Source organism: Tachysurus fulvidraco, chromosome 10 (genome assembly GCF_022655615.1).
Source record: "Tachysurus fulvidraco isolate hzauxx_2018 chromosome 10, HZAU_PFXX_2.0, whole genome shotgun sequence".
NCBI lineage: Eukaryota > Metazoa > Chordata > Actinopteri > Siluriformes > Bagridae > Tachysurus > Tachysurus fulvidraco.
Genome location: NC_062527.1, coordinates 17,347,474 through 17,357,889, shown reverse-complemented (window position 1 = coordinate 17,357,889; position 10,416 = coordinate 17,347,474). Strand labels below are relative to the sequence as shown.

The following is a 10,416-nucleotide window of genomic DNA, read 5'->3' as shown; positions in this document are numbered from 1 at the left end:
ATCCTGTATCATACTTAAAAACCACACTATATAAACACTCATTCAGTTATATGTACATATTACTACACCTTCTGTATAACCTCATACCCTTATTTATTACACTGCCACTTGTAAATAAGCCATCTATGCACTTCTGGTTAGATGCTAACTGCATTTCATTGGCTCTGTACATGTACCTTGCACAATGACAATAAAGTTGAATCCAATCTAATCTAATCTAATCTAATCTAATCTAATCTAATCTAAACTATATGGATCTTATTTTATTTATCTACTGGATGCTTGAAATTCCTCTGGGATCAATAAAGCATCTATCTATCTATCTATCTATCTATCTATCTATCTATCTATCTATCTATCTATCTATCTATCTATCTATCTATCTGTCTGTCTGTCTGTCTGTCTGTCTGTCTGTCTGTCTGTCTGTCTGTCTGTCTGTCTGTCTGTCTATCTATCTAAACTAATGATATTTTGTACGAGATTAATTAGAAATGACTTTTAGACACTTCTATGTCTATCTGTCAATAGAAGTCAATAAAACAAGATTAATTCAAGCATGAATTTAGTTAAAATCTCAATTTTTTATATTAAGTTTGTTTATATCAAGAGGAAATCCGAGATACGTTTGGCTAGAATCAATATTTTCACATACCAAGAATGAGCCATATTTAATCATTTTGTTTAACTCTGAGACAGAAATCAGGCCATAAGTAAATACGTTTACAAAGTTATGTTTTCATGTGTAAATGAATGGTGAGGATATATTAGCACTCTGCTTAGAAGCCAACCCTTGTGAAGTCATATATTATGAGATGTTGATTATTTTTTAATAAGGTGTGAAAAATGGAATAATGTTTTTATCCTCAGATAAAGTTTCAGATAATTTTATCATAGTCTGTTTCTGGGTCAGGAATTTCTGCTTAGACAAACCAGGTAAGATTTACAGACATAGATTTAGACCACGGTTAAAATACAGAAAAGCCATATAGTTAAAACATAACACATTATACATCTGACCGGGATCATCAGAAATGAATCAGGACATTAATCAGGTGTTCAGGAACCTCGAAATCGATAAAAAAGGACTACATTACAATCTTAAAATCACTCATTTGAATTTATGGTGTTTGGCAGAGTTTGACTTTTATACAAATGAGAGGAAGAGGGTTAAAGGACCGTGTTCAATGATCCAGCAGTGTCAGATTGGTGGAGCTGGGATTTAAACTCACAAGCATCTGCTCAGAAGTCCAACATCAGCCAGCACGAATGAATCAATGAACATCTGGAGTTTAAATTAACTTAATAAATAAATAAATAAAGTTTTAAATAACCTTAAATAAACACAACCAACCAAGAACCAGGAAGACAAGTAATGGCAAAAATAATAGAAATACAAAATAGGCATTTCAGCCAAAACATGTGGGTCTGCTCCTCATCATTCCTTCTGTTTTTAAAAATACTGTATATCTATGAAATTTCTTTCTTAAACAATGAGCACTGTATCACCAGTTTTGTATTACAATCTTTTCGCAGCTAGAAGCTTGTACAAAACATACTTCATGAACTTAGATTAGAAGATTTCTTTATATTTATTTTTTCGAAGAAGAAGAAGAAGAAGAAGAAGAAGAAGAAGAAGAAGAAGAAGAAGAAGAAGCTTTTTTCACATATACATTGAAGCTCTTTAATTCTCTTGTTCTTATCTTACAAATTCATCAGGGTCGGAAAGCCAGCTCAGCTACAGTATGATATAAAGCAGAGAGGGTTATCTTTACACACCAAAACACTACTTAGATTTCTGTAGATTTTATAGGTTTTTAAAAAAAAGAGAACTATTTAATCTTCTCAAATTTACCTAGGATTTCACATTCCAAGATTCAACAAAGCAAATATTAAATAAGAAGACTAAAACCTAAAGGCATTTGTATTTATTAAATAATCTTGTTCTATTGGCATATTTTTCTAGAACAAAGCAACATAATCTTCCAAGATTTCTGGCAAGAAAAGAATAAGCTTGAAAAGACTAAACAAAAAAGGTCTAGGAATTGGTTTAATAACTGTTAAAAGAAATGTTATAACAGGAAATGCTAGAAGTTTCTGACTACATTTAAGATATTAGTATAGATAATAAGATGTACAGGTGTTGTTTTCAGTCATCTGTAGATCAGCTGACTAAGAGAACGTGTCTGTCCGGTTTACGATCTGAAATGATAAACTATCTGTCTCTTGTGGACAGCTCGTGATGCCATGTGATGGATCACAAGGTAGAGCAGTACGCTGTTTGAAATGAAGCATGTCGAGAAATATCTTCAGGAAGCACAAAGTTTGGTCTGAGCAGCTTCTTAACAGAAAGAGTTAATACAATAGAATTAAATTATCTTCATAATGGATATTGTTAGAGGGGAGCTTATAACAGAAATCAGGATGTAGATGTTGATCCCTAGTGTTTAAGCCAGAAGTGACAGAGAGGAGAAAACACCATGAGACGACATCAGGAAGAATCCTGGAAAGGAACCAGGCCTAAAAGAGGGAAAATATGACTTGTTAAAGTAAAGTGGTGTAGAGCAATGTCAAGCAATACTACATGTATTGAAATGATGTTCAGTATGACTTCTGGGATACTGACCACTGACCAGTTTGCTATCATAAAATAAGATTCTTGGAGGCCAAAAAATGGTGTGCTGTATTATTGTCCCTCAAGTTTATGCTTTAGGCCCTATATTGTTTTAAACACAATCACTTCCACTATGTCTGATCTGGCTGCTCCAAAAAGAGAACAATCAGTATCTCAGAATCAGAAGGGAAACTAGACACACCGGTTTGTCATGCATTATCTTTTTATCAATTCCAATGTATCCAGTTTCATGTATTTCAAATATGATTTCTATAAATAGAACAGTTAAGACTATCGTACTTATATTTTTCTCACAGCTTTTTAAAACTCATAATAAATGCTTTACACAAATTGTACATTGAAGAAATATTTATTAACTGATAGAAATCTAAAAGCACTTCCTGAATAAGATGTAAATGTAAATGTAAAAACATTTGTAAAACAACTTAAAGGAAACATTAACTCTGTTATACTCTAAGACACATTTAGCTGATGGTTTGACTATACTTGTCTTTTTAATTAATGGGAAGAGTCGATGAACAAATGGATACACAGTTCTTCTAACTGATCCGGGTGGGCATGGTTTCTTCCATGATGACCCCACCCCATTCACATGGTACACTAAACGCTTTAATGAGTTGAGGGAATATCTTTTAAAAGTTGGAGTTTATGAACCAGGACACTTCCAGAGACTCTGTGGCCAAGCAATACTTTCCTAAGAGTTGGTTCTAGTCTTTATGGCTGACAGGAACAAAGCACTGTACAGACTCAAATTTACTCCCTGTGGTTAAAAGCACTATTGAAGCACTACTTCCTTACTAACAAGTCTTTACAGATGGGCAATATGAAAAACATTTGGCAGTGGTACAGTAGTCTCTTTACACACATTCTGTGGTAAACCATTTCTTGTTCACACCCGGTAACTTCCTCAACTGGTTCCTGAAATGCCTTATTTCCTTATTACTGTGACTCTACACAGAACTCTTCACATAGCACGTTTCATTACACTAAAGAGCGTTCATGAGCAAATGTGACGTCACTGCTAAGGGGAAAAACACCAGAGTGATTCACCCACTGACAGAGAAACACACTCATTTTATGCATTATAGCCCACTGCTCACTGTCATTTCATTCATATACATGAATTCATGAATTCAATTTGTTTGAGGCTAAGTCAAGACTTAGGGAACAACTAGGGAATTAGAACAAGAAACAATTAGCAAGATGTCTAAGGACACATTTAACCTGTGTCCCTATACTACTAGCTTTGTCACACCTGCTCGTAAAAATGTTCTTTTCTATGTTCATCTAATAGGGAGACATTCATTCTATAAGCTTTAATTAAAATATATTTAATTAACACTTTAATGGTACAACACAAAAGTGTTAACAGTTGTCCTTTGACTGTTCCCTCTTCAGAATCATCCGATACTGAGCACTGAGAGTTAAAATTCACTGGCTGGGTTAGTTCTTTGACAAGGAGCTGAACCCTGGTTGTGTTGGTGAGACAGAACTTAATTCTAACTATTTTAAAATCAGGTGTAGGGCTAGTTATCTAGTTACCAGTTATAATAATCAATTATTTAATTATCACAATTTTTTTGTTAATATTTTCACCAACATGTTTCATAAGAGAGCTTTAGATAATCAACATTGTTGGACATATAATAAGGTCAAAGTCATCAGATTATTATATAATATAATATTATATCATATTATATTAGATTAGACTAGATTAGAGCATGAGTCATTTATTTCAAGTACTGATAATATATTGAGTAACTACAACCAGGAGTTGAATAAGTCTGAGTTTAAGGTACTATTTGAGGAAATTATACATTTCTACACCTTATTCGCCAAAAGCTCATTTTTACTTTTTAGTCTCTTCTGTAATTTGCTAGCAAACCTCAGATAAATCCAATATCATGATATGTTTCCGATATCATGACAAAGTCTTTCTAATATGGTAATGTGATTTTAGAATTCTTCAATAATATTTGACTAACAACCTGTGACACTTGAGATCGAGCCAGGACTTTCCCAGTGAGGTGAGTACAGTAAAAGGTGGCCTGATTCATTAATCTCAGCAGCAGGAAAAGCAAAGTCAGCATGAACAATGGTGAAATATTCAAAGTTCACTTCCCGTCTGCTCAGTCTGCTTACCTGTGGCTCACATCTGCCTCGTCAAATTACGCGGCTAAAGTCTGACTCACTGCTTTACTGACCTGTTTATGCCTGCACCTACATGTTAGCTTTTCCATGCCTGGGGTTGTAGCTGTGTACCACTCTGCATGTTTCTGTGAATTCAGAGCAACTCACTTACCCTCTCAATTCACTGCTCTCCATTATAGATATTTAAATTGCAAACATGAAGCCTGAAACTTCTGATGCAGTAGAAGTCTTGAAGTTATTTGTTCTTTGTGAGGTTCCTCCTGGTTCTCATGTGTTCTCTCACCTCAGAAACATCCCAGTTGGTTTACATTGCTGGTCTAAATCAAGAGCATGAATGAATTAACTATATATAGTATATCGTATATCTTTAAAACAGGTTCTATGTTCATGCAAAATAACATTGAATCAAACGTCAGGTCAGGTCCTGCTTCTGGACCGAACAAACATTACATAGTAGGCGAGTTCACCTGGATGAAAGAATAGGCTTTTGTGGTTTTGTTAGAAAATGGATTTAAGTTGGTGGTGATGGTATCATTGCTTACTTTTATTCAGTTTTTTTTATGTACCTTAAGCCAAACCATGGCTGCATTTTAACTGAAGCTCGATCTCTTCTCTGAGCACTCACTATAAAAATAAACTTGGCAAGCTGTACAGCTTGATCTAGGTAGAAAACTGACCAATGTTATTACCAATCACAAATGACAATAAAAGCTACTTGATTTGACTTGACTCTTGACCAATGTAATCTTGTCCAGGGCCAACAGACTTTCTGCTATACAGGGTCAGCCAAATTTAACCCAACACTGGTAGTGTTGATAAAAAAAATAGTGAGCACCTGAAATAGATATTGGGCAAAGATCAATTTGCTACCTGGAATAACAGACCATGAGCTCCAACTGAAACTGGTGGAGTCAGAGGTTCTCTAGATAAGGCTGTCTGCTGAAAGTATGGATATTTACTGCATTCTTTACATAATAGAAAGAGCCATTTTTCTTTTGTGTTCTCCACTCATCACACTTACACTCTTTGGCACTCATATAAAAGTAGACACGCATACCTTTACTGAATTTGAAGTTTTTCCCATAAGTATTTCTGTTTTTAAAAGCCTACTATGGGAAATATATTCATGCAAAAGGTATATAGTAATATAAAACCCATTTCTGTGCTTGTTCAAAAGCCTCTAAAATGGGTTGGTATTATCAATTATCAACATTACTGTGTAATGTTATCAACAGAGGGCAAAAGATACGTCTCACACTGAAAGTGTCCTGACTAATTTTATATCAGACTCAAAGTCAGTTTTCATTCTGCCATGAGGATGAACACCAGTGAATTGGAAAAAGGGTTAACTTGTGTTAATTTCTTAGACTCTGAGAGATATTGCACTAGTATGAAGACTTGATTATGGGTGTCTGCTTATTTACTGTATCATACAAGAAACTATTTCTCTCTTGTGTTCTTCACTCACCACACCCATACACTTACGCACTCATACATACACCATCGCTGACGCCTCCCTCCAGGATATTTACCTAACAAGAGCATCTCACTTCCAGATAAAACACTACTAATCTGTATCATTTACAATTGTCAAAGCTTGGATCATTTTAAATATGTCTTTAAATGTAGTGTCAATAAATGCTTCATCTACATATTTATTTAGTTAGTTTTTTTATTAACCCTGTATTCATTATTTAAAATATTATTAACTTTTAAGTACCTCCTGAAATTTCTATTCATTTACATACTTTAATCACCTGTGTGTGGATCAGCCTCGTGGAAGGGGATGTTTCCCTCACAATTGCTCATACATAGCCCGGACTTTCACAAATATAAAATGTTAATGCTAGACATTATCTAGCTAAATGTCTATTCTTAGCCTGAGTTATTTAGCTAGAGTTATGCAACAATGATCTACAGTATGTTTCTTCTTTGGTCTAAAGTTAGAGCAGTTCATAAAAATCACAGGAGTTTGTTGATCCATTTAAATGCCTAGAGGAAAGACATAAATATTGATCCTTTTGAAAACTCCAGCTTAATGACTTGCTTCCAGCTGTGACAACACAGGCTGAGCTGGTCAAGCTGGATTTTTCAACAGGGAAGTTAGTGGGCAAGACGTAATGAAGACTTAATAGTAACAGATGTGAAATAAAGGTTTCTGTTCTTCTCTCAGTTAAGGACGATTACATTCTTTGTAGCGTTTTGGTTCCTAGCACAGTCACGCTATTCTTTTTTGTTCCACGAACCCTGGTTTCAACGCCCAGTTTGTACAAACTGTAAATTCACTACACTATTTAACCACACGACAACCTCAGGCTACTGACAAATTCCCCCTCTGGATTCTACACTGTTTCACTATAACTAGCAGCTCTCTGTTTATAATACACTACATTACATTTTTTTAAATATTTGTATTTATGTCATATAAATATATTATAATATAATAATACTCAATATTTATATAATATTAAATAAATACTAGTATTTATTATTTATATAATTATTAATATAAATATATTATATTAATATTAATAATTGTATATATAGTAATTAATATATAATAAATATTCATATATTTATATAAATATTATATTTATATAGGATGAAGAAAAATAATTTTGAAATCTAAAGCTTTTAATTGAAACATTTCAGTTGGTTATTAATTTGTCAATTTATTAATACAATAATTAAAACTAAATAAACAAAATGATATCATGATAGACACAAAATGTCAGAAAAAGAGTCCTGATGTAATTTAGCACGATATTAATAATATTAATAATAGAACATGTAAAATCATTAATATGTAATAAATGGACAGGTAATAAAGTGTAGTTATATACAGCTGAGTGTAATGAGCTCTAAAGGTTGCGTGTAGCTAAAGCTGATCTAACTTCACCACAGTGTTGCGCAACCTGCCTCGTTTCTTAGCAACCTGTTGCCCTCCTACCACGCGCTAGAACACTCCGACCAATCAGCGCGCGGCGGCTTCCAGCTGATGCAAGCAACGGTGTATAAATACAGCGCGACGGTAACGAAAGCTCGCGCTCTAGTTTCTAGAATGTACGAGAACGAAGTGAAGAGACAGATTGTGGTCGAGGCGGCCGGAGAATCCTCAGAGTTTAGTGAAGAAACGTCGCTAAAATGGTCTATAGTCAGGCTTTGGTGTTTGGTTACGGCTTGTCCGCCGGTTCCGAAGAGGATAACCTAACCGAGATGTGGAGAAAAGTGCTGCAGCGCTTCAGAGCCCGTAAACAAACCGTCGGACGCCTCAGAAAAACCAGCAGCTCCATAAGTAAGTGAAACACTTATTGTTGATTATGTCATGTTAATACAGTCGTGTTTTTTATGCTGGTCAATACTTTATCGAACAAATTACAAACTGAAAGTATCTCCCGTTTATAGATAGATAATTAAGCCTTTTAAACGTTTAACGTTTTGACTTTTATTTATTTATTTTTATTAATGCCATAAATCAACAATACAATGAGATGCATTGTTTAAAGGACAAATACACAGCAACTAACATAAAAGAAATAACAACAATGCCAGAGGACAAGAACAAAATTATAACAAACAAAGCAAACAAATATATAACAAACAAAACGGGTGCTACCCTATACATCATATCTGCTATATTTTATAAATATAATATTATAAGCTCGAATTGCCTTTTTGCTTCGACATTTACACAGAACAGTAAAGATTGAAAGCCCTTTTAAAGCAAAAAAAATTGGGTTTGGAGTCAGATCATTTCATTTTATGGATGTGAAATTTTCCCATTAATATTAACAATTGTATGAAAAATGCCGATGATCATTATAGTGTATCATTTATATCGAGCCCGTTTAGCGTTTTGACGTTGTGAGGAAGTGTGCGTCTGACGTCACTAATGATGAACTCAGCTGATAACAGCGTGACACGGACACACACGCACGCACACACACGGTCATCTTATTAAATGTTAGTCAGCTGACTGGTTTAACTCGGTTTTATTTCGTTTGACAAAAAAAAAAAAATTTAAGGCAAATTGTTAGAAAATTAGCAGTAACTTGATTATTAAAACATGATCGTTCAGATTTAGCTCCAGAAAAAGTCCAGATTAAATTAGACATTTCTTGCAACATTATGCAGCAGTAAAGTCGTCTTTAGCTGTGATCTCAAATGCTGTCACCTTTTGCCTATTTAATATGAAAAGGATAAATCATGCTGACCTCTCAAGCGCTTCATCTCTACACACATGTTCATGCTTGAGGCGTGATGTGGAGAAAGTGTTAGACTTTTTCAACATGGAGGGATTGAGGATGTGGTCACTTAAAGTTTCTCATCATCTCATTCTCACAGGTCTGGAGTCAGAGTGCAGTATAGAGGACGATGACCTGGAAGCGAGTATCCAGCTGCAGCAGCAGGAGTTGGCTGTGCTGATTGAGAAGTGTCTTGTAAAGGCGAAAGCTTCCAGTTTGCACTGCAGCGAGCTGCTGGTTCCGACTCGCATGTGCACGCGTATAGCTGGAGACATTCTCCGTGCTTCTGAACATGAGCCCTGCGGTGTGAGAGGAGCGCTCATTCACCTGTTCACTGAGACCCAGGCCGGTTTACAAAAAGTGGGCACGGTGACACCAGAACACAGCCTCACACCCACCTTCGAGCTGTCCGTGGTGTTCCAAGTCCATCCTCAGCGCTGGCCGCCTTTAGAGCACCTGCTCGGGACAGAGAAAGTCCTGCGGCTCCGACCAGAGTATCGCCTCATCAAAAGGAAGCTGTACTCGTCCGCTAGCCCTACACTGATCGAGTTTTGAGTACAGGAGCCGTGTAAAAACGAGGGACTGAGTATGATCTGTATCACTGAGTTCAAGAAAACTGTTACAAACAATTTTGCACATTCCACTAATTTGCTGTTATTAAGAATTCCTTGCCTTTCCTACAGAAGATACAGGACCTCGTTACTGCTGACCTTTATTTTTGCAACCTTTGCACATTTCTGTACTGTTTACAGCATGTATGAATGTTATTTCCATTAACAGAACTTCTGTTTTAGGTATGTTTTCAGATGCACTGTGGGGGTTGGGGGTTTTTTATATCTCCCTGGAAAACATCATTTCAAACAGACGGGTTTATCTTTGGTATTAAATTTGTTCCTGATCCTTAGATAATTTATTTTTCCATATGTTAAAGGAGCTAAGCTGGATTTGTCTCCTTTTTTTGTGCATTTAAACTTTTCCCCTCAGGATTAAAGAAAAATAAAATCTTTGCACTGTGTTCAAATCTCAAATTGCCTCTTGCTCATTAATTAATTAACTTTATTCTTCAAAGATGCACTACGCAGGGGTTAACGTTTTAAATTGACCTAACATAATTTAACACTAAATATAATGCTTGGCATAGACAGAAGCTCAAACTGACCATGTAACTAATGTAACATCTGAACATTGTGCTTAATTGATCAGTATCACTTCTGAATTAATTTTTTTCTGAAGTCAGAAAACTTCACTTTAAAACTTTGTCACATGTTTAAAATTTTCATTATTACACAATGTCACGTTACATAAATCGGCTGAGCATTTTCTCTAGAAAGAGGCTGTGTCACAAAGATTTATTTGAGTTTTGCATTGTCAGTGTTTGGAAACGATTGT

General features: G+C 35.2%; 1 protein-coding gene across 1 annotated transcript; it reads left to right on the top strand.

Moving 5' to 3' along the window:
• The first annotated feature begins 7,813 nt into the window (after window positions 1-7,813).
• Window positions 7,814-10,055, top strand: si:ch211-39i2.2 (DNA damage-inducible transcript 4-like protein-like). The gene is made up of 2 exons (XM_027165171.2): window positions 7,814-8,078; window positions 9,128-10,055. The coding sequence occupies exons 1-2, from the start codon at window positions 7,928-7,930 to the stop codon at window positions 9,580-9,582; spliced, it is 606 nt and encodes a 201-aa protein (XP_027020972.1). The 5' UTR covers window positions 7,814-7,927; the 3' UTR covers window positions 9,583-10,055.
• The last annotated feature ends 361 nt before the right edge of the window (window positions 10,056-10,416 follow it).